Here is a 26,883-nt window from a genome sequence, read left to right as displayed (position 1 = left end):
AGCACTTACCTCAGGTGGCTTCCAGAAGCAGCCAGCATGTCCTTTCAGCCCTTAGGCGCAGGGGTGGCCAGGGAGGATCTGCATGCTGCCCTGGCCTGCAGGAGCCACCTGCATAGCTCCCACTGGCCATGGTTCCCAGCCAATGGGAGCTGTGGAGCTGGCGCTTGGGATGGGGGCAGCTCATGGAGCCTCTCTGGCCGCGCATGCAGGAACATGTCACTGCTTACCAGGAGCTATGCGGAGCCAGGGCAGGCAGGGAGCCTGCCTTAGACCTGCTGCGTCGCCGACCGGAATTTTAACGGCCCGGTCAGCAGCGCTGACGAGAGCCGCCAGGGTCCCTTTTTGATCGGGCGTTCCGGTCAAACACTGGACCCCTGGGCAACCCTAGCTCTAATGCAGCAGTGCTACCAGGACTCCCTCTGATAATGACTGCACCAGGCACTCCCCTTAGAGGAATCCTCTATCATGGAAGGGGTGCTATCAGGAAAAAAAATACAGTTTAGGCTGTACTTACTTTTCCGGGGGAATGTCTGTGACAGCAATGGGGTGATGATGTGCCTCCAGCTAGCAATGCTGTCACCCAAGGCAGGGTCATTCAGACTGCCCCACCTTTTCTTTTATTTGGATCTTATTCCCATGGAGGGCACTCCATGTGGTCTCTGGGAAAGCCCTGGCCACTGTTAGTCCTGCTCTTGACACTGCCTTGACATATACTTAGTACCGGGACCTCTTGCAGGGGATCATGGACCCAGCGGAGTTGCCTCTGTGACTCTTGCAAAGATCTCTTGCACCAGGGATTACTCCCCCAAAGGGTCTGTAGCCCCTTTTGTACCGGTTATCTGGTCACAGAGCAAGAGTCAGCTCTCCAGGCTGTGTTCAGACAACCATGAAAGAGAGAGATACACATGGTCTCAACAAAGAATCTTTCAATACATTCATTATAACTATACCCTGCCTCTTGTCTCCATGAAGAACACCGCAGAGACTACTGGAATTGTTAACTTGCTTAGTGACAGAGTGAGACTGACGATAGGCCCCAAAAATAGCTATGTAAAGATATTAATTGAATTAAACATTAAAAATAAGTTATGCACAATCATACGGTTTATTTTGTTGTTGTTTATACTATGATTCCTGAACACAAAAAAATTTCAATTATGTTTACTTATCAAAAAAGGAAGTGCTATTTCTTACCTCAGATCAATTCAGGTACCATAAATCAAAATGAAACCGCTCTTCCCACCAGTCTGATTTCTGAGAGACAAATGTAAAGGGAGAACTGTGCACCCTAATCCAGCAAACTGCAGGGGAAGCTGTATGAGCTTGGAGAGCTAGCATACTCAGACAATGAACAGATTCTCTTCTGTAAACACACTTTGTTTTCTCTCACATGCTTCCTAAACACAGGTGGTTAGACTGCCAGAATAGTGCACGTTAGCGACGTGGCAGGTGTACTATTGTACTGAGTGACATGGAGTAGGTGACAAAGAAGCTATTACCTGCTGCAGCATCAGATAATAAAATTAATTATTTAAATGAATTAACAAATTCTGACTGTAATGTGACCAGGAGAAAAAATGTGGAGGTTTATGCCTTCTCCAGTCACTATGCAATCACCTGAACAGATCATGTCTAAAAATTACATAAATCAGGCATGAAGGAAATAAAAGGTACAACCACGTCCATCCCCTTCAGAGCCAGCCAGATATGACTCTTGCGCCCTCATGAAATGTCGAGAATCCCAATGGAGCATGGTGTGTGTCTACAAGGGATCATGTTAGTTTTGTTTTAGAGATAAGATGTTGTTTTGTTTAAAGAGAGACTTTGAAAAAAGCCAAATACATTTAAAACAGGCTGCCTGACACATCCCTGTATTCACTTCATAAGCCAGCTCCATGCTCCAGCTAGTTTCCATGACAGCTCAGATATCAGAGTATAATGCATGCTGGGGAATCATTCAGAGCTACACAGCAGGGATGGACATTGCAGGACCTAAAAGGAGGCACTATAAAGGAAGTTTTCAGTTAATAATGTACTGATGGCCCCCCTCTTAGCCTGGCCTACTGAACACATCTTGTTCACCAAATGCCATCCATCTCTTTCAAATCATCCCGTCAAAACTCATTTCTGCTATGAATCCTTCTTATAAAGAGTTCCTCTCCAATGATCTCTCTGTAACCTTTCTTTCTTGAACTGCTGTCCTGTGTTTTGTCTTGTTTGTATTAGATTATAATTCCTCTCAACAGGAACCATGCCTAATTCTATGTTCGTGGGGCAACAGAAATGGAAACTTCAGTTCAGAATGCAGTATTTTACAGTTATTTATTTATTTTAACCATTAAGACCTTTTTTTCTAATTTTTTTTTTTTACTAATTTTTTTTTGTTTGTGTAGTGTGACAGATTCAGACCAGAAGAATATAAGAGAGTGCTGGAAGTCAGTGTGACAGATTCAGACCAGAAGAATAGAAGAGTGCTCCTGTTGGGATCCAGGAGGTGAGCGGGCTTCTGCCCACCCACTACTAAAGGACCTCCGCCCAGGCTAAGGGGAGGATCTCTGTGATGGCGTGTGTTTGTCAGGAAGTTCCTCTTCTCCCCTCTATTGATGAGACTTGATCCTGTCCCACTGAACCCAATAGGAGATTTGCCATTGACTTAAAATAAGACAGGCCAGACCTTCAGTGAACACGTGAAGTAACAGAAAGACACATGCATTCTGCATACAACTCCCCTCAGGCACTTACACAGAACAGTTCCTGCCACTCTATAGTACAGTAACTCCTTGCTTAACATTGTAGTTATGCTCTTGAAAAATGCGACTTTAAGTGAAATGATGTTAAGCAAATGCACTTTCCCCATAAGAATTAATGTAAATGGGGGGGTTAGGTTCCAGGGAAATTTTTTTCCAGGGAATGCCTTGCTGCTAAATGATGAACTAGCACTCAGCTGAGCCCTCCAGGGTTAACACATTGTTGTTAATGTAGCCTCACACTCTACAAGGCAGCACCGACGGAGGCAGGAGGGAGGAGACACAATAGACGCATGACACCGGCTGCAAACACTTCCCTGCAGAAACTGATCACGATGATGAACCCACGCTATCCCGCTGGAGCACACCACTCCCTCCTCCGACAGCACATACACAGCTGCACAGGTGCCAACTTTCCGAAGTGCTGGGGGTGCTCAACCCCTGGCTTTGCCCCAGGCCCGCTCCACCTCTTCCTGCCCCTGCTCCACCCCCATCCCCACCCCCGAGCGTGCTGCATCCGTGCTCCTCCGCAGCCTCCTGAATGCCGCGAAACAGCTGATTGCAGTGGGCGGGAGGCGCAAGGAGGAAGGCGCTGATCTACAGGGCCCGCCAGGAGGTGCTGGGGAGCTGATGGGGGGCTGCTGGCCCACCTTGGTTCCAAGCCCCCACCCACTAGCTCCAACAGGCTGCTCTTCCAGAGAATCTCACAAGTAGTGGACAAAGTACTGTACTAGCAGGTGACAACCAAACAACATTATAACTGAACACTGAGCAACTTTAAACGAGTATGTCCTTTAATAGATCAGTAACGTAACAATGAAACAACGTTAACCGGGATGACATTAAGTGAGGAGTTACTGTATTAAATATATTTTAGGTCCACATTAGACAGACAAATGCAATCCTACATTCTGCAAGCGAAATAGTGAGTTCAGGTGGGAATTGTGAGCAAGACACATACTTTTAAAAACATACATAATATATACTGAATGCTTTACGTTGTTTATTGAAAGCTTACAAATATAATATATATTTGGAAAAGTGGGAAATTATTAATATTTTGAAGTATTTCTCCAGGCTACTAGGGTCCATGCTAACAGCTGCTGGCATCTTGGATATGTTTGTTTGGGACACAATTCCAACCTCCCCCAATCAGAGACCACTCTCTCCCCCCATGACTTCTTCTGGTTTGTATAGTGTCTAACACAATGGACTTCCAACCCTGTTGGGAAAATTATCCCAACAGTTCTTTCCAAGAAAGAAGCATCTTGCAGGACCAACTGCCCACCTACTCTCCTATGAGCTGCTCCTATAGTGGAAAGAAAGATCGAGGAGGATGCCCAGAAAGAGAGCGAGTCTAGGGGAAATGAATGAGGGGAGGAAAAGGCCATCCCAATCAGTCAGGAAATAAGGAAGAGGCCCCCTCATTTGTGTGCATTTCACTCTGAATTTTCAACCAAAATATGAATGTGTGTTCTTTTTTAAAAATTAAAAAATCCAAAGAGAAACCAGAAGTGAAATGTTTGAGAGTAGCAGCCGTGTTAGTCCGTATCTGTAAAAAGAAAAGGAGTACTTGTGGCACCTTAGAGACTAAAAAAATTATTTGAGCATAAGCTTTCGTGAGCTACAGCTCACTTCCTCGGATGCATACAGTGGAAAAATATAGTGGGGAGATTTTATATACACAGAGAACATGAAACAATGGGTGTTATCATACAGACTGTAACAAGACTGATCAGGAAAGGTGAGCTATTACCAGCGGGGGGGGGGGAGGGGAACACGACACCTTTTGTAGCGATAATCAAGGTGGGCCATTTCCAGCACTTTACAAGAACAGTAGGAGGGGAAATAAACAAGGGGAAATAGTTTCACTTTGTGTAATGACACATCCACTCCCAGTCTTTATTGAAGCCTAAATTAAAAGTATCCAGTTTGCAAATTAATTCCAATTCAACAGTCTCTCGTTGGAGTCTGCTTTTGAAGTTTTTTTTGTTGAAGAATTGCCACATTTAGGTCTGTAATCGAGTGACGAAAGAGATTGAAGTGTTCTCCGACTGGTTTTTGAATGTTATAATTCTTGACATCTGATTTGTGTCCATTTATTCTTTTACGTAGAGACTGTCCAGTTTGGCCAATGTACATGGCAGAGGGGCATTGCTGGCACATGTTGGCATATATCACATTGGTAGATGCGCAGGTGAACGAGCCTCTGATAGTGTGGCTGATGTGATTAGGCCCTATGATGGTGTCCCCTGAATAGATATGTGGACACAGTTGGCAACGGGCCCACCTTGATTATCACTACAAAAGGTTCCCTCCCCCCCGCTGGTAATAGCTCACCTTGCCTGATCACTCTTGTTACAGTCTGTATGGTAACACCCATTGTTTCATGTTTTCTGTGTATATAAAATGTCCCCACTATATTTTCCACTGTATGCATCCGACGAAGTAAGCTGTAGCTCACAAAAGCTTATGCTCTAATAAATTTGTTCGACTCTAAGGTGCCACAAGTACACCTTTTCTTTTTACAGAAGTGAAATGTGATTCTTTTTATTAATCCTATGATTTAAAAACCAATTTCACATTTTTTCTGGTCTGTCTCATAAGTTTTGAGCTCCCAAGGTTAGAAATATTATAATTTATTAGTAACTTGTGGCATTAAGATTATGCTAGCTCTGATTCTGCAAACTGCTACGTGCAGAGGGATTCCTGTGGCCACATAGAACCCTTTTGATCTCAACACAGAACAGTTTGAAGAAACTGTTCCTAAGTAATCTCTGTGGTTTGTACAGAAGTTTCAAGTACTGAATTAATTTTGAACCTTGTATGAATGGATTGTTCTATCAAATCAATCTTTTTTATATTTGTACATTTTGTCTGTACCATTACCCATCTAAAGGGTAAAACATGTACATACTATTTGAATGCAGAAGTTGTGATAAACTCTAATAAAGAATCAGAATTAAGATCCTTCCCTTAAGCTGTCTGACCTTCCAACAGTTAGAGATCTGTCTAGTGCAAGACTGAAGATTGCATGGAAAAGAGGCTGCACATGCAGACAGTTTTGGAAACAGTGCAGGGAGCAGTTCTAGCCACTGTTCTTAACCAGCTTTATGTTCATAATAGAGTTTTCAAGAGAATTCCAGGTTTAGTTAAGCAAGGATATAACTTGTATCTGGCAGACTAAACCAACATGTTTGTAAAATCATGTGAGCATTTTATCACATGCAGTGTTAAGGCAATATTAACACATTTTCAGTGTGTGCACTTCATAGCATACCAGAAAAACTAAAATGTGAGAGTCAGATCGCACTGTGAATGTAAAAAGGGCATATTCATGCAGCAAAGGACTCACAAATTAACTTGAACCCAGATCATTAACTTAATGAACTACAGTAGATCCTAAGCAGGTACAAATCAAATTAAATGGAGCTATGTCAGTTTACACTAGCTGAGGACCTGGCACAATGTCTGTCATAACCATATGACAGTAATCTTTATGTTAAATGGGTAAAGGTGGGGACAAATCCTTTTTATGCATAATTTGGTATTGTGCTCTGATTTTGACAAAAAGAAACTAAGATCGTGGGGTCAAGGCATTGAATCTTTGGTTCATGCCAGTCAGTAAAGTTTGGAGAGAACAAGTATATCTGTTTTAATAATTTCTGACTCTTCCTTGTAGGTATGTATCAAAAGAGAATTACACTGTCATTCTATAACATCAAGTTCTGAAAGAGAATGGGATTAGGAATGGAGGTTGAGAACTGTGCTAAGTATTCTTGCAAACAAGTTTTGAACCATGAAGTATGGGCCAAGCCTTTACTGTGAATCCCAGCACAATATTTATTTTTGCTACACAGATTTCATTAACACTTTAGCAGTGGTTACAGTTCAAAATATTACTTCTGAGTATAAAAGGGAGGAAGCTTATTGAGTGGGCTTGGGAGCCGATTCTGTTCCTGTCTTTAATAACTAGTTGTCTGACCTTTAGCAAGTTACTAACTTCTCTGTACCCTAGTTCTGCCAACTGTAACATGGCAAATACCATCACCCACTGTTACTTACCTCACTGTTGTGGTCTTATGCTTAGCTAATTAAAATGTATAAAGTAATTTAAGATCCTCAGATGAAAGGGGCTATATGAAGGATCCCTAATAATTACTCTTACTGGATAAGGTAAACTAGCCAAAAATAGAGACAAGGAGAGAAGTCATGAATTCTTTTGCATTACTGTAAAAAATGTGGATTTCAGTACGAATCCTGCACATTTAAGCTTAATGCCAGTTTTACACTCTTCAGTTTTATTTATGTCTAAGTAACAGGAGGGAGTGGGATGGAAATGTATCATTTCTTTGAATATAGGGTAATATCCTGCCAAGATAAGTAAAAAAAAATTGCCTGGACCAGATAAATTAAAAAGCTAAACATTATTTTAATTTACATGAATTAGTTAAAAAACCACTTATTTCCTCTCTCTCAAAGATAATCTCTGCTAATTGTGAAAGGCACAGTAGTACATTCTGTGGGAAAGGGTAACGAAGGCTACTCACTTGTCTAATTGGTCATGTCATTATTTTGCTGCACAATCCAAACAGTACAATTTCTCCCGTTCCTAGCATGCTGAATTTCAGCCTACAGAAAAGGATGCATGCATAAGCCATTGTGACCTTTTCTGCTTGTCTGTTTTGACCTTTCTGACCTCATTAGACTACTAGGTAGGGAAGCCTAAATAAAGAAATAAAAGAGCAATTGGGTACACTTGATGGAATAGAAATAGCAGGAATGCGTCTGGGTTTACTTAAACTCTGAACTGAACCACCAAATTACAGCACTTTTCATCAAAGGATTGTGATAGTGGGTAAGTATCCACTTTTAATACCTATTGGAAGACAGAGCAGCCCCAGCCCATATCTAATCTATAAAGCCCCAGGGTTGACTTATACCACTATGCTCACAGTACTCAAATCTAGTCACATTCTAAGACGCTTCTATTGTCATATAAAATTAGGTCCTGTCTGAAGTGGACAATCATCCTATCAGCTGTAGAGTTAAAGAGTATGAGGTGTACAGTTCAACTACCCTGTAGTTCATAGTTGCAAGTATTTTGCTGTAGGCCGACAACAGAGCAAGGTTAGATGACATGGTGGTTAACAAACAGCTGAACCTGTCTCTACTACAGCTCCCATTGTTGCTATGTCTGGTGAAGCTGGACTAATGGCAAAGGCATCAGATTTTTATGAGCATAGGTGCAGCCACCGGGAAATCAGCTTGAGACATGAATGTGCACATTATGCTCCCCATCTTTGTTTATCTACTGAATCCTTATGAATGCTTGAATCCATTTAAGCTGTTGTAGTTATTTTTTTATTTTAGCCAAAGCCCGCAACATGAGTTCTTGGCCATGGAAATCAGAAGCAGAATTATAATCAGCTAGCAATTACTCCCTCTTATGTGGAGTGAAGACAACACCTGTTTAATCAAAACTATATTTGGCATCTTTCAAATAAGCAAAAATTTCTATCATGAGTCCCTCCCTGTGACACTGAAAGAAATCCAGATCTGCCTCCTTCAAAATGAGGGAGCCACTCCGAAAGAGGAGTAATGGAGTTGCCTGATACATCAAAGCATACCTGAGATTACACTTGCTTTTTGATTAACATACCATTAAGGCAGTGATGACTGTTGACATTTCTGAGGAGGGCTGATCCACAGGGAGAAGTGAAGGGGAGGTCGTTGTGGCACAGAGGGGTTCCATATAGTGTGGAGAAGAGAGGTTACTCCCTGATGAAGAAAAGGGATTTGGAGGCAGCAAAGAGAGATGCCTGAAAGACAGAGGCCTCTAAAGAGAGAGTTCTAGAAGCGATGGTTCTAAAACTACTTTAAATAACAATCAATAAGACAAAAACACTGAAGTCTGCACACCTCCCAAAATTTAGGAGATGAAATTCTTGTTTTTCTTCGGTTTGTCCTGACACATTAGCTTATCTATGATCACAAATGATCCAAAGCAGTAAAACTTACACCAAAAAGGCATATAGGAGACAATCTCTCTTGACAAAAACTAGAGAAAGATGCTCCAAAGAGAGTGGGAAACACTCCACAGAACTAAATAAGGTATCTCTCTGCAGAAATTTCTCAGTCCCAGTGACTTAAAGGACAGGAATTTTCTTTTTTCCTTCCAAAATAAATCAGGTATCTGTAACACTACAGAAGCCAAGATCCCACAGTGCATGACGATGATGACAGTTGTAGTTGGTGTTATGCTTATAAGAAGCACATGGGATCTTTTTTTTCCAGGGAAAAAGGCAATACTCCGCATTTATTGAAAATACAGCAGTTAGCATATGCTTTTCAGTCACACACACACACACACACACCATGCACACAGTCCTACCAGTCGATGTTTATAGTTACCAGTCCAGAGTCTGGATCAATCTAGTGGCCAGCCAGATTGGTCGCAGAGGAGAGCTGGGCTCTGTCGGTCGCGATCCGATGCTCCTGGAGTTGTGGCAATATGAACCCAAAATTCCATGGCAAAGCACCCTGTTCTTATAGTCCTTTTTCTCTGTTGAAGTCTATGGATTTTGCTGTGTCATTTATGGCCAGTTACTCCTTAACTGGTATTATCTTTTGATGTTTACATTCCAAAGCACCTTTGAGAGGGTCATCCTGTCCTGGTTTCAGATTTAATCAATAATCTGGTCTTTAAGGGTGCCAACCTCAGGGTCATCAATCTGCCCTTCCTCAATCATGGATGCGTGTTGATGGTTGTCTGATAAGTCTCCTTAAATTTCTTCACTTCTCCTCTCTTGACCATCTGGTTTTAACAATGGCCTTCACACCTCATCTTTTCCTGATGCATGCATTCCTCATTCACACAAACAGTCTTTTACAGAGACCTTCAACGGTATACAAACAGCAGTACTTTATATTGAGCAAAAAGACATTGTAAATTAAACCTTGCTAAATCTTATGACCAAAACAATTCACATTGGGGCCCAGGCCTATTGTAAATTAAACCTCTAATCTCATTAACATAGACACAATACAAGATTCTGTCTCTTACTAACTAACCCTTAAAACAAAGAAATGTATATTTAACTAAAGGGCCTAATTTGTAATGCATATAGGAAACAAGACCCCAAAGTAAACATTGTAACTTATCCTAAAACAGAGGGTGACCATAATCAGCCATAAGGATTATTCTGGTCTGTCCTTGCCTTAACATCAGTACAGACACTGGCAATCTGTCAGATGCATTTCTACCAGTGTCCCAGAGGGTCATTTCTTTCGGCTATTCAAAAAGGGTGGCTGGCAGGATGATCAAATCATACATTAATACATTTAATACATACTACATTATTATAACCGTCAATCATTATAACCTCTAATACAAATATAAAATCCTACTCCTACACAGGAACAAGCAGCAAACTAGCTTTTAGTGTCTTATGACCATCCAGAATTTCTAGACACGTTTATATCAAAGTTTCTCTATCACATAAATATGAGAATATTGAAGACTACTGATATGTTCTGTAGGTTCTTTATTATTTAGGAATAATGATGTCATCTTTCTGGGCTCAGATTTTTTTTTCTTTGCTCACAAAGAGGCAGGGACAGTGTGTTTCAGGTCGCTTAGGGTGCAATTTTCAAAAGCACTTAAGTGACTTAGGACCCTAAGTTCTATTGAATGGGATTTAGGCTCCTAAATAATGTAACTGCTTTAGAAAAATTATGCCTAGCAATTATATTTTCTTTCACTGGGGTACATGTTGGAGAGAGACCATACTGCTTGTAGTGAGGTGGTATGGCCTCCCTCTGATCCAAAAGGGGTGGAACCACCCACTGCACCCAAGTGGGCGGAGTCCACCCCTCACCCCTCCCACTAGATGTGAAAAACAGGAACGGGAAGTATAAAAGGCGGAGCCTCTAGCTCAGTTGCAGCCAGGATGCTGAGGGAGATACACATATCCTGCTTGCTCCAGCCTGCGGACTCTGCTGCCTAACCCAGCGACACCCTGCCCGCTGGGGAACATGTGTCTACCGCAGATCTGCCAAGATTGCCACTGGCCACCTACCAGGAGGAGATGGAAGATGCCCTGTGATTCCAGGTGCACCCCAAGGGGAACTGGCCCATGGACAGCTGACTTCAGTCTGGCTGTAGCGCTGCCTGAAGCATGGTTGGCATGTTGCGGCTGGAATCCCCTCTGACCAGTGGTGGACCATTCCGCCACTGTTAGGGCCCTGGGTCCAGGCCCCCCTGCCACCCGACCCCTGGGGTGGCAGCCTCCCCTCACCAGGTCAAGAGGCCTGTGTTTGTCTGTCATCGCTGGAGCTAGGATGCCTGACTCTGGGGTTTTTGCTCTATCCCTGCCCCACAGGCTCAGAGCTCACTGACTCCTGGGTTTTTGTTTTGCCCCTGAATCAAGGCCAAGACCATAACACGGTTAAGAAAAGAACTAGATAAATTCATGGAGGATAGGCCCATCAATGGCTATTAGCCAGGATGGGCAGGAATGGTGTCCCTAGCCTCTGTTTGCCAGAAGCTGGGAATGAGCGACAGGTTCTGTTCATTTCCTCTGGGGCACCTGGCACTGACCACTGTATCTCTCAGTCCCAGTCCCCTGGCCCAATCAGTCCCAGTCTAAGTTATTATCTTCTTCCTTTCAGTCCCAGTTTCCTATGACCCTCCCCTGGTTCCCAGTCCCAGGTTCTTTGGGCTGGCTCCCAGTCCCTGTCTACCCACCAACTCCTAGTTTATCTTTCCCCTGTCCTAAGCTGACCAGTCTCCTCATCCTAATCTAGTCCTCCCCTCCCCACCTGGTCCAAATCTTATCCCCTTTGCATTTGATTCAGATAGTTTCCTCCTCCAGACCTGGTAAAACATAAGACCAGGACCCACAGTGCCCCAGTCACCGAAGATGAATTATACGGTATCACTTACAAAATTATTGTTTTGACATTTGGCATAATTTGCTAATGAGTCCTAGTCTGAAGATATTTAGATCCTGATTCTGCAATCTAAAACTCCCACTTAGGTTAATGAGGGAAGGCAAAAGTTACTAAAACCCTAAAAAGAAAATTGTGTGTCCTGCATTGTCATGTACAGCCTGATTCTGAAATCCAAAAGGTGACTGAGATTGGACTTCACAATCCTGAGACTGCACTTCACTTTTGCTCTGAAGATATAATACATCTGATTTTACTGATTTCAGATGAGTGTAAATTCCACATAGTTTGAATCCTCCTCCAGATTGACCAGCTTCTCTCCACAAACAAAACCCAACACAATGTTTTAGATTCAACTTATTGAAACACACTTTTGTCTCTTACTCTGCTTTTCACTACACACAGCATCTTACTTTTAATATATGAACATTTAAAATACACATTCTAAATAACACACATCTTACAGACAGAAATTGCATAAAGATAAATCTCTCAACAAGTACAAAACTGTTTCTCCTCCCACCTTCCCCTCCCCCATGTGGGTAGTATAATCAAAAGCCAAAGAGAATGAGGTACATTTTATTTCCAGTTGAAATCTGTATATAGCTTTTTTAAAAGCTACTCCATAGGAGTAATGGAAATTACCACAGTTTTTCCTTATACTTAGAATAAAAGAGCTATTTGGGAGTTGTGAGAAGACTAGAGCTGAACAAATAATTTACAACAAAATTTATCCAATGAATTTATCCTCTTTTTATGATCATGAAATATCTATCTGAAGATCATTACTTCCTCTAATGTATTCAATATTTTTAATTATTCAGTGAGATACTTTTACTACATGAACTGATTTCAAATTATTTTTTTCTGTAAGTATTCAATATTTCAGAAGTGTTAGTTAATTGTTTTGGGTCAGATAAGTCACACAGTATTGTTTCAATTCTTTGACTGGATAAGCATGCATGAACTTCAGTATAAATGTCGACATATGTTAGTTTATAATACAATTTCTGAAAACATTTCTTCATACAACTTCAAAATTAATTTTCCATGAACACATGTGCCAGCAAAACTAAACTGCTAAAATGTTTGCAGAAAGTTAACACAAAAGGGTGCAGGTATGCAAAACTGAATTCATTTGCAGAGCTGAGTGAAGATTCATGAACTTATTTTTCCCTCCAGTATTCGATCAGTTCTAATTAAAGCTGATGGCAAGCGTTGACCTTGTAACAGCTTCTACTGTCAGTGGTAAACAGCACCAAACTTAAAATTGCATTTGGGGAGCAAAATGTTTGTAACCAGTTTGGTGTTAACCATACAAACAAACCTTCTACGGACTTTTCAAACAGAACTGTATCTTTTGTACCAGCAACTGGTACAACTGTTTTAGACAGTTATACTAAATTTGGGCTATATAAATGTATGTACGTATGGACATGACTAACTACTGACCTTGTGATCTCAAAGAACTCCAGTTTCTTGCAGGAGATTTTAGGCTGCTGAAACCATGTTTTCAGTCTGTAGATACTTTCTTAATTTTTCCTTAAGAGAATGAAATTCATATCTCATTATTGACAAAATGATACAATCAAACACCAACTGGTTAAGAAACCTTTAAAATTTCTAAATATTCTATTAGTAATGTCTCACATACTATAACAGAATACTTATTCAAGCAAGCATACAAATCACCTCATCTGTGCATCAAATCAACTAGCATGTGAGGAAAACAATTGCCAAAAAAGAGTATCAGTCTCATCTATCAGTAAGTCATATATATTATTTTTAATAATGGACGTAAATTGCAGTTAACTTAAATTTAAGAATTTAAAATACTTCATTGTAGGAACAATTGACCTGAGAATAGTTAAACAGATCTAGAATTTTTGACAACATTGCTGTTACTAATCTGATCCTGTCTATCCTTTGCCTTGCCATTCCACACATGCTCTTCTCCAGCTCATGACAACACTGCACAAAGACGGACTTTCTTGTATCTTTTCCTTGGTGGTCTACTGATCAGGATTCAGTGGCACTCTCACAGCCACAGCCTGGATTTGATTCCCAGAAAGGGAAGGCTTCCCCTTTGCATAAATTAACCATTTCTGTTACGATATGCTAGGTACAGTCTGGAAACACACAACTCTGCTTTGGCTGGAAAAACCTAGAACACTCCAGTCAAAATATATACAAAGCTCTTCCCTTTTTTGACTTTCTCAGAGAGATGTAATGAAAGATCAGTTACCTGAACAACAACAAAAAAAATCAAATTGCGGAAGAATAATAAATGCAACTTCTCTCCTTAAAAATCTATTTTAGTAAATCCTTCTCAAAACCCATTTGTTTAAGCTTTCCTGTAAGTAACCGTTCTAATCAAATCACAAAAGTTAATGACTTTTTTTTTAAAGTATAACCATTAAGGTACATATGCTAGCCAACTTTATGACCATGTAACTGCCCATGAAATCTTATTGAGTGTTTACCCCTGTATAAAGGGCCAGCATATGGTCAGTGCACCATTAAAGTCCTATCTAAGTTTTATTTTGAATTTCACCCATTGTCCTCACCTTTCGCCTAACCCAGCGGTTCTTAAACTTGGCGTCCCAACCCACAAGTGGGTTGCAACCCCATTTTAATGGGGTCGCCAGGGCTGGCGTTAGACTTGCTGAAGTCCGAGCCCCACCATCCAGGGCCAAAGCCCGAGGGCTTCAGCCTTGTGCAGCGGGGCTTAGGCATCAGCTTCCGTCCTGGGCAGCAGGGCTCAAGTTACAGGTCCTCTGCCCAGGGCTGAAGCCCTTGGGCTTTGGGCCCTCCCGACTGGGGTAGTAGGGCTCGGGCTTTGGCCCCCCTGCCCAGGGCAGCAGGATTCAGGCTTCAGTCCCCTCTCCTGGGCTCCTGTAGGAATTTTTGTTGTCAGAAGGGGAGTCACAGTGTTATACCAATAAAATAAAAACCAGCAGGATCTTGTTAAAGGGGATAAGACAAAATGTCACATTTATTGTGAATACAAAAAGAACCATAGTAGGCAGTCAGTTATAGCTATAACATTTCATTCAGTTTCACATTCGTTCACACGTTCGTTCACAAACACACACACACAAGTTCTGCAGATGCTGTATCATTACCAGTCCTGAATGTAGCTTGAGTTTGTGGCTTGGGTTCGTAGCTTGTGGCGGCTAACTGGCCAGGAAAGCCGGGCACAAGGAAGAGCTGGGTCTCTGTTGGGCATGCACCGATGCCCTTCCATGTTGGCAGCAGAATGTTACCCTTCAAAGTCTTCCATCTCAATCATCCTTTTTGTAGGCTTTAGTTTGAATCCAGAGTCTATAGGTCTTGCTGTGTCACGCTGCCTCTGGGTTCGGTGTGATTGATCACCCTTCAATTGCAGACATGACTTTCAGCCTAGGACCTGGCTTTGATGTTTCTTCAATTGTACTTTTGCTCTTTTCTTTTGAGGGTGGACTCCTCTTACTTTGTCAGGGCTGTTGTCTGCATCTTCAGCCGTTGGATGTTTACACTTTATTTCATCAGGACAGGCTGGGGCTGGAGGTTGATTCCATCATCCATCCATACCTCATTCACACATCTAAACTAAACTAATAAGATTACAGCAGGGTTTTGCAAAAATGAAGGTTGCAGCAAGCTTTTACAAAACGGAGTGAGCATTTTAAAATGGAGTTTGGGACAAGTTAAAATGGAGTTTGAGTTACAATATGGACAAGTGTAAGGAATGGCAAACAGTGAGAAGAAGTTACAGTGTTGAAACAGTGTAAGTTTCAGCGATTTAAGCAGCAATTGGATTGAAAGTGAAACTCAATTAGCCAGTTATTGGGGTAACCGGTTTTATGAATGAATGTTGTTTCATTCATAAAACTTTGCTTATGAAGTTATATTAATAAAGTGAACAATTAAGAACAATTTCATTGATCAGTTCTACGACGGTGCCAAAGAACTGCTTTGAGAACTACTTTCTCCAAACATTCCCTGTGTTAATCTTCTCTTGACCTGAGATGCAATCCTGGCTGTACTGAAGCCAATGGCAAAACTCACATTAACTTCAGTGGGACCAGAATCTCAACCCTGGTGTTTATTTAGGACTCAGTACTTCAGACTTTGAGTAACGTTATTAACATGAGCGGCCCCAGAGAGTGCACTGGTAGTTAGTCAAGCGCATATGTTTGCAAGATTTAGCTGTTTGATGGTAAGGCCTTACAGAGCATTCATATTTAGCAGCTATATAAATACAGCATTCTAAGAATGCACACTCTAATTCATAAAATCTGGTTATGTTCTTCCTGCAAATATATTAAGAGACAGCAAAGATCAAAATTTTTATTATTTTGTAATACTTTAATGTTTTAATGGTGCATCAGCTCAAAGATTTTAGTGTCCCCTCCACTCCTGTCTCTAGACAAAAGACACTAAATTAAATTTATTTGCTAGGTTTAATGGTGTACATAAAGTTAAAAACAACAACAATCAAAGTTAATTTAAAAATGTGTATGTCCATGGGTTGGGGGGTTTCCCCCCAAAACACAAACTTTATCACTGTGTTTGGTAAAATGTAGGTCACTTATTTGGTTTCCATAGTAACCACTGCTGAACTATAGCTCCATAGCTGACCATAGCCAATGGCTGCTTTCTTTGATAAACAGGTGAGATTACAAATAATACTGCTGTCTCACTTGAAACCAGAGAGCCAAAACAAGTGTTTTCCCATATCAAATGCAGATTCTGCACTACAACACTCTAAAAATGAGGACTACATTTTCAGAAGTCTTAAGTAATGTTAAGTGCTTCAGTTACTAGGTTCCCAGCATGATACACCCAAGGCCCAATTTTCAGAAGTACTAAAAATCCACCAGTCGGCCTATATCTCAAGTTTGGGCACCCAAAATCCAAAGCATTCAGTAATAGAAGTAAACTTTGAAAACACGAGTCTTAACTTCACATTAAGGATACTTTGATATGATCATTAAACTCTAAACATCTGATAAATGGGACTGGTTTTGTTCTGGAAAAGGGGCAATCGCACCACTAGATTTAGAACTGGATGGCAATTTTTAAAATTGTTATTACATACTATTTCTCTATCAGCAGCAATACATTTATGCAGAGCAATCTGTTGCTGACACCAGATGAACACAATAGAAATTACTTAACTGCTTTGCAGGAAACAAGAGGACAACAGTATCAGGGAGAAAGTTACTTCATACAGTCTTTACACTAGCTTCCAGTATTTAGGATGAACACACTAACTGCTGTAGTGTTTCTCTTGTTACTTAAACTGGGTGGTGTATGAGCACATGTTCTGGGAGCAGTGGATTTACTAGCAGGTTACATCAGTTTGCACCCAATCCTTCCTCATGATTCTGCACAAAACCTCCGAAGTGAAAAAGAATGAGTCATCCTCAGTGCACAAAGGATTTTCAACATTCTTGGTGCATTAAATTTCTTTGATCTAAGAAACCTGGCCAACTGTCATTTAGTTCACTCACCCATCTCTCCTCCCTTCTCTCACTTACCAACCAGCCAACTTCCAAACCTTCTGCAGGCTGACATGTTTGCCAAGTGAGATCTGCCGCTCCCACCTCCTTGGTCTTACTGTGGAGAGGGGGCCACTGCTTGCCAACCTCCTCCTCCCTCCATGGGAGTGAGGGACTCTCTTCTCTTCTTCACACACCAGAGGTGACCCACACACTCAACAAGCTGTCTTCCCACCTTGCTATTGGCTTCTTCACTACATCTTCCCAGCATCTACTCTCTGCTCCTCCAGAAACTCCTCCTACACCCTTCTTCCTCTTGCTACCCCAAAAACTCACCTTGCTTTGCTATTGCCCCTCACTTCAAGAAACCCACTTATCTACCTCTTGATTGCCATGTTGCTAACACTTTGTCTGCCTCCAAATTGTCACCTGAGCTCTGAAATTGACTTGCTATATATGGCCTTCGGCAAATCACAATCTTACTTTGCTTTAATTTTTCATTTGTAACATAGGAATGATAATACCTCTGATACTCAAAATGAAGGTGCCTAAGAATCGTTAAATATTATTATTACTTTACCAGAAAGCTATTCTGCAATTGTAATAAGGCTTCATTATTTTCCAGTATTTCCTTGTTCTATACTATCTGGAAAATTAGTAGGTGTGGTCTGCAGTCGGTCATAAACAAAGATTTATATTTATACGGTGATTCTACAATTACAATACTGATTAATGAAAACTGCCCTGGTGTGTTTGCTCTATTCCTCTGATGAAATAACATGTTCCAAAAATATTTTATACCTCTTCGCAATACATTATTATTCTTTGCAGATCAAAAATCAAAATGGTTGTCATGGAAACTGCAAAAAGTAGAACAAGTCAGTCATGACATAGCAATAGTATAATGGAAACTGTCTGCTGGGAAATCACTTACTGGCCCAAGTTTTCATTTTGGAAATGCTTGGGTGAATTTAACCAGAAAGTCAAATAGTTCTCAAATCCAAAACACTGTAGTATTAATCACAAAATAATATCTGTTATTGTAATCTTATGGTTAGAGTCTGGGAGGTAAGCAGTAATATCCCCATATTTTACAGATGGGCTACATGTGGCACAGAAAAGCTAATTCCAAAATTTTTAAAACTAGCCTCTAATTTCGAGTGCCTCAGTTTTTGCATTATTAGCCTGAGAAACATAGGGCTGATTTTGTGGGTGTTCAGTACCCACTACTCCCTACGTCTCTCAAGTCAGGCACTAAGAATGGAGGAAACCTAAATCAGAGACCACTTCTGAAAATTTTGGAATTAGGCTTTCTGTGCCTCATCTGTGAAATGGAGATAATAATAGCATGCCTCACAGAAGTGTTCGGATGCTCAGTTCACTAGAGAGGAGAAAATTGGGTGGTGTGACAGTGACTGATGAAGGTTTATGACAGTGGAAAGCCAGTTAGATTTCCCTAAACTTTCATTTCAATACTCTCTAACTTTTGGGATTTTGTAAGAGATGTAGCATTTTTTATGATTTTATGTATTTATTTGTTGGTGGGATTCTGATCAGCTGGATTCCTTGAAACATAAATTCATCCTTAACTTTTTGGTAGGAAATTGTTGTTGTTTTTTATTTGGGTACATACATTTAGAATAGGATACTATCTGATACTCATATTCCCTATGCTTACAATCAGAATCATCATCAATATGACAATGTTTAAAGATTTCTAAAAGTAAATGACAAATTTTAAGGTGGCCCACGCTAAGTGTGTGTATGTAAAGCACAGACATACACAAAGCACCAAATCCTTTATGCTGATGGCACGTGAAGGTTCCCAAAATCTAGGCTTTACATCACCTACTCCCCGACTCTCTATAGGAAGCACAGCAGAGTGGGCTGTCTGGGGGCAGGAGGTAGCATAGTCAGTGCATGTGTTCTAATGATCCAGGTCCATTCCACCTGGCATAAATTACAGCAACCATGTGGCCTGTGGCAGATATGAGTTCCGACCAGTCTCAGATGCCTGTGAGATTGCTGATAATTCTGATATAACAGAGAGTGAAATTCTGGTCCCAGTGAAATCAATAGAAAACTCCCATTAACTTCAGTGGTGTCAGGATTTCACCCCATTGTTTTTAGTGTTACAGTTTATGCTGCAAAAAATTATAAGCGCTTGAAGACAGAGCCTTACAATGGAATCACCTTCTTAAATTAAAGATATTATCATTAAGATAGAGTGCTACCTATTTTGCTGTTTATTAATATACATTTATAATTACATTTATCTACAAAAATGTCCATTAAACATTTTAAAACCTGTGGAATGGAAGCTATCTGGATGCATCAGTAAAAGTTTAAATGCCAGTTTGTCTCCTGGTCAGGTTAGTCCCATGTATGGAAGAGGAAACTCAGGGGGACACAAATGCTCTGCAGAGCTTTTTCGGGGGAGCAGCTTTGGAGAGTACCCTCCTAATAATTTTACCCCCTCCTGACTCCTTGTTTAGCCAGAGGCTGATCCCTATGGGACATCCCCAGATGGATTTCTGTGGGGAAGAGGAAAGAAAGGGAAAGCATAGTGCAGAGCTGGCATTGTCCAGTTCTAGGTCTCCCTCTCCCTTCAAGGTCATGAATTTTACTCGTTTGCTCACAACCACACACAGAAACAGAGGGGAGCATTTAGCTCTAATGAAGGCCAAATATCTGCTTTAGTCAAACACTGCATTATCACAGTATCTAAATCAATCAACTAACCAAAAATATAATTACATCTTGAAATATGGTTTATTTTATTACTACTTTTATATACAACATTTACTTGAAATTAACAACCTGGTTAAAAAGCAGTCCCGTTTTGCAGATCTCATAATTTTAAGATTCTTTAAAGACAGTTTTTTAATTTATTGCCACATATGTAAGAGATATTGTATACATATATTTCTGTTGTTGGTGTTGGGATCTCTTATGATGTAAAAGCCCCTTTTTATATTTAATTTAAAACTTAACATTCACTGCCTCATTCTGCTTAGAATTTGGGATTTCATTCATTGAGATGGAGCCTTCTCCTCTGCTGGTTTAACTACTTAATTATTCTAGCTGTCAAATGAACAACTCATGAAGTAGGCTAAAAATGTCTGGGGATGTCCCAGAGTTCCATTGATTGCATTAAGTTCCATGAGTGTAATGGTTAAACTTCTATCCATAAGCCAAAAGTAACAAACTGGCACCCATTTACGAAGGTCAGATTGAACTTTGTTTTCAGCATATATACTACATGCTCAAATTATCAGAAAGCATCAGATTGCTTTATTTGCACGATGAATCTCAAAAACATGGGAGATACACTAGTGCATTAGCTTCAAGATTTTGATTTTGTGATTTTTGTCAATGGTAGGTGTAAGTATTCCAGGTTTCCCACCCCTCTCCAGCCCAATGGAATTCAAACACAGGTCTTAAAAATGTTTTACATTTGAAACACCAATAGAGTTTTAATGGTATCTATTTATTGAATTCACTGCACTTTTACGCACGTAAAATCTCTCACAAATTATGTAAAGAGGCATACATATCTCCATTAGACACTGCCAGGCAAATGGAAAATAATTTGATTCTATTTGTAAGAATTTGGCAAATATGAAAATATTTAACATTTTACTTTCATTACAAGGAATGACTAAGTATAGATATGGATAACAAGAGTGCATAGCACAATGTTTTTTCTTTTCAGTGATGTTCTGTGTCTCAGCAATCCCTTGGAGAACTGACTGATCTCCATATGTATTGATAAGAGTGAACTGAATTCCTATGAATTGTTTTGGATCTTTACGAACAGTACTCTGGCTGCAAATGGACAGTGGTAGTCTAAGCTTCAGGGAATACAGGTACAGAACAAATATAATATTTCATAAAGCTAAGCCGAAGAGGAATGAATTTGAAAAGCAACAGTGGCCTCAGGGCTAGGTAAAAGCAAATGTGTCTCCCATCTCCTCAGAGTTGGAGCTACTGTTGTGGGTATAGTGTATGCTATGACAGTGAGGCAATATACAGAGACCTCCTCTGCATTCTACTAGTAGGGGTATAGGGGCTGGAACTAAGGGTGCTGGTGGTGCGGCAACATGCCCTGACTTGAAGTGGTTTCCATCATATACAGGGTTTCAGTTTGGTTCAATGGCTCTCAGCACCCCCACTATACAAACAGTTCCAGCACTCCCTGAGTAGGGGACCCAGTTGTGAAACTCCCTCACTTGACTAATCTTTGTGAGTAATCCTATTGACCTCAGTGTGGTATTCTCCTTACAATTGGAGATAGACAGTTAATTCTTTTTAATACTCACATTTTGAATGGCTGACTGCAAAGTAAAATTTACTGAGTGTAGGGAGCACAAAGCAGGAATCCTAAGCTCACTAGCATCTGACTGAAAAGAAAAATGTTCTTGTAGAATATTCAAAAAACCTGTTTCAGAAAATGTCCCAAACATTTTAATTTCTCACCTATGCTAGACTGACTACGACAGTCTCTTTCTAGAAACTATGGAACTAACAGAATTTGGGCAACAACTTTAATCACAAGTTTTTAGAAAGGAAAAGCTCAGCTTTCCTAAAACCACATACTGTGTGGAGAGCAGGGAACCAGTCAAAAGTTCTTCAAATATTTTAAAAGAATTTTTGCATTTTTACTTCCTTTTTAAAATAAAGTCTCTATTTTTCTCAGACTTGGGGTCTGATTCAACATTGCCTCACACCTTGTGCAGTCATTCCTGCCTGTGAAAACTGAGTGCAAAGTGAGCATAAAATGCTACTATTTTGATTTTGTAGCATGTTACAGCCACAAATGACTATGCAAGATGCGAACAGAGAACAAGGCTCATGTTCAAAACTTACTTATTCTCTTTTGCTTCACATCTCACATACCACGTACAGCAAGTCATGTACGTATCACAACACTTAAACTGGTTGACTTACTTCATTGGTTTGTACTGTCTATTGCTGTAGCAGTCAGACACTTATTTCACAATTATTTTTTTTTAAAAGAAAATCTTACTAAGAAATTACCCACAATGAATCAAATTAACAAAGTACTGCCACTGCCTACAGAAATGTCAGTAAATAGGTTGCCATTCTGTCAGGAATGAAACAAACAAAAACTAAGAACCCAAGCCAAAAATAATATCAAAGCTAAACAATGACTGTATCTTTCATCGAGCCCTGAAGCCTGTTCACTAGATTCAAGCTCTGGCAGACTGTCAAGTAGAATGAATTCCAGACTGAGAAAACCCTGTTACTGGGCTTGCAGAGTTCAGATTCAGAGCTCCCAAGCAATCGCTATGTGGTAATGAGGTTGAGGTGGTTCTCACAAATAACTAGGTCCCAAACCATTTTAATTTGTATAAATCTTCAATACCACTTTTAATTCAATGAGGAGCAAACAGAAAAGGTTGAATTTTCAAAAAATACTTATCATTGGCCTAACTCTGCTCCCACTGAGGTTCGTGGTAAAACTCCACGCGGAGTCACATCAACTTTGAGTGCTTTTGAAAATCAGTCAAAGCCAGGGCAGAGGCTAGAGCAGAGGTTCTATATGTTCATAGGAAGTTGCTCCACTCTCACTTAGTTATTACTTCCAGGTGTATTTCAAAGGTTGCACTGAACAGCTTGACCTTGAAATTAACATGGTATTGACTGTTCCAAGGTCCATGCTCACCACCTCCTAGGCAGCCACAAATGTCTGCCAATAAAAAGTCCATGTATTACTATTATTAGTCATTTATATAAATTATACATAGAACCACAGAAGTATAGGACTGGAAGGGACTTCAATAGGTCATCTAAACCAGTCCCATGCACTCAAGGCAGAACGAAGTAATAACTAGACCAGTGGTTCTCAAACTTTTGTACTGGTGACCCCTTTCACATAGCAAGCCTCTGAGTGTGACCCCCCCAATAATAAATTAAAAACACTTTTAAATATATTTAACACCATTATAAATGCTGGAGGCAAAGCGGGGTTTGGGGTGGAGGCTGACAGCTTGTGTATCCCCATGTAATAACCTCACAACCCCCTGAGGTGTCCTGACCCCCAGTTTGAGAACCCCTGAACTAGACCATTCCTGACTGGTGTTTGTCTAAACTGTTCTTTAAAATCTCCAATGACAGATTCCACAACCTCCCTAGACAATTTGTTCCAGTACTTAACAACCCCAAGGTCGAACCTAAACCTCCCTTGCTGCAATTTAAGCCTATTGCTTCTTGTCCTATCATCAGAGGTTAAGGAGAATAATTTTTTACTTTTCTCCTTTTATGTACTTAAACTGTTATGTCTCCCCTTAGTCTTCTCTTCTCCAGACTAAACAAGCCCATTTTTAAAATCTTTCCTCATAGGTCCGGTTTTCTAGACCTTTAATAGTTTTTGTTGCTCTCCTCCAGACTTTCTCCAATTTATCCACATCTTTCCTGAAATGTGGTGCCTAGAAGTGGACACAGTACTCAAACTGAAGCCTTATCAGCACAGAGTAGAGTGGAAGAATTACTTCTTCTTGTGTCTTGCTTACAATACTCCTGCTGATACATCCCAGAATTATGTTCACTTTTTTTGCAACATTGTGACACTGACTCTTATTTAGCTTGTGATTCACTATGACCCCCAGATCCCTTTCCACAGTACTCCTTCCAAGACCGTCACTTCCGATTTGGCAATTGTTCCTTCCTAAGTGGTGTACTTTGCATTTGTCCTTATTGAATTTCATCCTATTTACTTCAGACTATTTCTCCAGTTTGTCCAGATCATTTTGAATTTTAATCCAATCCTCCAAAGCACTTGCAACCTCTCCCAGCTTGGTATCCTCCACAAACTTTATAAAAAGTGTCCTCTCTATGCCACTGTCTAAATCAATGATGAATATATTGAACAGAACTGGACGCATGACCCATCCCTGCAGGATCCCTCTTAATATGCCCTTCCAGCTTGACTATGAATCACTGATAACTACTCCATGGGAACGGTTTTCCAACCAGTTATGCTTCCACCTTATAGTAGCTCAATTTAGGTTATATTTCCCTAGTTTGTTTATGACAAGGTACAGTAATGTGAAACAGTATCAAAAGCCTTACTAAAAAGTCAAGATACACATCTACTGCTTTCCACAAGGCTTGTTACCTTGTCAAAGAAAGTTACCAGGTTGGTTTGACATGATTTGTTCTTGACAAATCCATGTTGATTGTTACTTATCACCTTATTATCTTCTAGGTGCTTGTAAACTGATTGCTTCATTATTTGCTCCATTATCTTTTTGGGTGGTGAAGTTACGCTCACTGCTCTGTAATTCCACAGGTTGTCCTCATTCCCCTTTTTATAGAGGAGGGCAAACATTGTGCCCATCCTCTAAAATCTCTCCTGTCCTCCATGAGTTTTCTAAGCTAATGGCTAATGGCTCAGATATCTCCTCAGGAAACTCCTTGAGTATTTTAGGATGTATTTCATCAGGCCCTACTGACTTGAAGACATCTGACTTGTCTAAGGGCTTGTCTACACTGGAAATTTGCAGCGCTGCAACTTTCTCACTTAGGGGTGGGAAAGAACACCTCCCCGAGCGCAGCAGTTTCAGCACGTAAAGCGCCAGTGTGGACAGCGCTCCCAGTGCTGTGAGCTGCGCTGCTTGTGGAGATGGTTTTTTTAGAGCGCTGGGAGAGCTCTCTCCCAGCGCTGTGCTGCGACCACACAAGGCACGTTAAGAGCGCTGCAGTAGCAGCGCTTTAGTGTTGCCAACGTAGACTAGCCCTAAATAATTTTTAACTTGTTGTTTCCCTATTTTAGCCTCATCTCCTACCTCATTTTCACTGGCGTTCACTATGTCCCATGCTACTAACCTGTTTGGTGAAAACTGAAACAAAAAAGGCATTTAGCACTTCTGCCATTTCCACATTTTCTGTTATCCCCGAGTAACAGGCCTACCCTGTCCTTGGTCGTCTTCTTACTTCTAACACATTTGTAGAATGTTTTCTTGTTACCCTTTATGTCTCTAGCTAGTTTAATCTCATTTTCTGCCGTGGCCATTCTAATACTGTCCGTCCACGCTTGTGGGGTTTTTTTATATTCATTATTTGCAATTTGACCTGGTTTCCACTTTTTGCAGGACTCTCTTTTGAGTTTCAGATCATTGAAGATCTCCTGGTTAAGCCAGGGTGGTCTCTTGCCATACTTCCTATCTTTCCACGCAGTAAAATAGTTTGCTCTTGTGTCTTTAATAATGTCTTTTTGAAAAACTACCCACTCTCTTGGACTGTTTTCCCCTTAAACTTGATTCCCATGGGATCTTACCTACCAACTCCCTGAGTTTGCTAATGTACGCCTTCCCGAATCCATTATCTTTATTCTGCTGTTTTCCTTCTTACCTTTCCTTAAAATCATGAACTCTGTCATTTTATGATCACTTTCACCTAAGCTGCCTTCCACTTTCAGATTCTGAAACATGATGAACATGTAGTTGTGTGTGGCTTCAAGAGGCTCATGCAAGTTCAGCCTTTCATGCCTTTTCTACATTGAGAATAAATCCTAAGAAAAACAGCATTGTAAATTAACTTGTTCATGTTCATATTATGACAGGGTCACGAGTGGGATGTATGGGGGAAGGTTTCAAGAAACGTTCCCTTCCTTTTCATGCCTCATACAAGGACCAAACACAACTGCAATCAAAGGAGTGAAGACACTGCTCTCTTGGTTAACTCCTGTAGGTGCACTTTGTCCACAGGGGATGGAGGAGGGGCAGGAATCTCCATAAGCTTCCTATGTAGTAGCCCACAGAGCTGGGAGCAGCCACACTACCACAGAAGTTGGAGCAGCCTGCACTCACTCTTATGGACAGAATAGGCCAAATCCAGACATGGAGTAAGCAGGTGCACTGGACATCAGTTTTACTTTTAGATCTGTATATTTCAGTAATAGCAGATTTCTTCATACAAAAATGAACAAATAGAAATCTGTTCTTCAACATTGTTGGAAATCTTCAGAGGGGAAAAAGTCTATGTTGCATTCTCTCTAACAAGCAGATAAGACATTATTATGTAATCTAATTTAACTTCTGAAGCTCAATTTCTAGTTGTTGAATAAATACCTAGCATTGGCAGGCTTGGGCAATTTTTTTGTCCTACTAACAAACATTTCAGTTGATAAACACAGAAAAATTCCTTGAAACAAACATTGATATCATCAGTAAAAAATCATTTTAAAACAACAGCTGCATCCTTCTAAGCCGGTACATTGTTCCTTTTTGCACCTTACATATGACTTTAGTACTTACAGGTAAAATGATCAGAAGTAGATGGACTGACACTATCGGCACCACCAGAACTTTTACTGCTAGAAACTTCATCGTCTGATTCCTGTACAGAAGAGCAGGGTGAGAAGCCGTCAACTCCTTCAAACTTCCTCTTTAAAATTCCATTCATAGCTGCAATGCTGTCACATGTACCTGTAACAGGAACAGGAGCAATGAAGCATTTGAAATATTTGACCGCTGACTGCAAAGTCTAAAATGCAATTTTTTTATGCAAGTTTTCAGACAAAACTTGGCTACTACATCCAGCTGAATGACAGCATACTGGGACTTGTTAAACTGACCAAAAGAAATTTTTAAAAATTTATCTATCTCATGGACATCATTACTTACATTCTGTACCCTCTTTAATGAAAGAATTTAATTCTATCAGCACAGTCA

At 40.5% G+C, this 26,883-nt stretch overlaps 1 protein-coding gene and 1 long non-coding RNA gene across 3 annotated transcripts in view; one reads left to right on the top strand and one right to left on the bottom strand.

The window, feature by feature from the left end:
- Window positions 1-2,462, top strand: part of LOC141995936 (uncharacterized) — a 75,226-nt gene extending 72,764 nt beyond the window's left edge. Inside the window, exon 3 of the long non-coding RNA XR_012641442.1 lies at window positions 2,394-2,462. This is a non-coding gene — a long non-coding RNA (uncharacterized LOC141995936). The remainder of the gene's footprint in view (window positions 1-2,393) is intronic.
- CSRNP3 (cysteine and serine rich nuclear protein 3) overlaps window positions 1-26,637 on the bottom strand; it is an 87,266-nt gene extending 60,629 nt beyond the window's left edge. The window contains exons 1-2 of one of the 2 annotated variants that reach the window (XM_074967475.1): window positions 26,467-26,514; window positions 13,152-13,241 (exon numbers count right to left, since the gene is read on the bottom strand). Coding sequence is in view for 1 of the 2 variants with exons in the window: in XM_074967472.1 (XP_074823573.1) it covers window positions 26,467-26,614 (148 nt within the window). In the remaining variant the exon portion in view is untranslated. Of the gene's footprint in view, window positions 1-13,151; window positions 13,242-26,466 lie in introns of both variants that reach the window. The other variant, XM_074967472.1, reaches the window with a different exon arrangement.
- Window positions 26,638-26,883: the final 246 nt, after the last annotated feature.

This window comes from Natator depressus, chromosome 11 (assembly GCF_965152275.1).
Source record: "Natator depressus isolate rNatDep1 chromosome 11, rNatDep2.hap1, whole genome shotgun sequence".
In the NCBI taxonomy this organism is placed as follows: domain Eukaryota; kingdom Metazoa; phylum Chordata; order Testudines; family Cheloniidae; genus Natator; species Natator depressus.
Note: the sequence above shows the minus strand (reverse complement) of the source record. Positions and strands in the feature narration are given on the sequence as shown.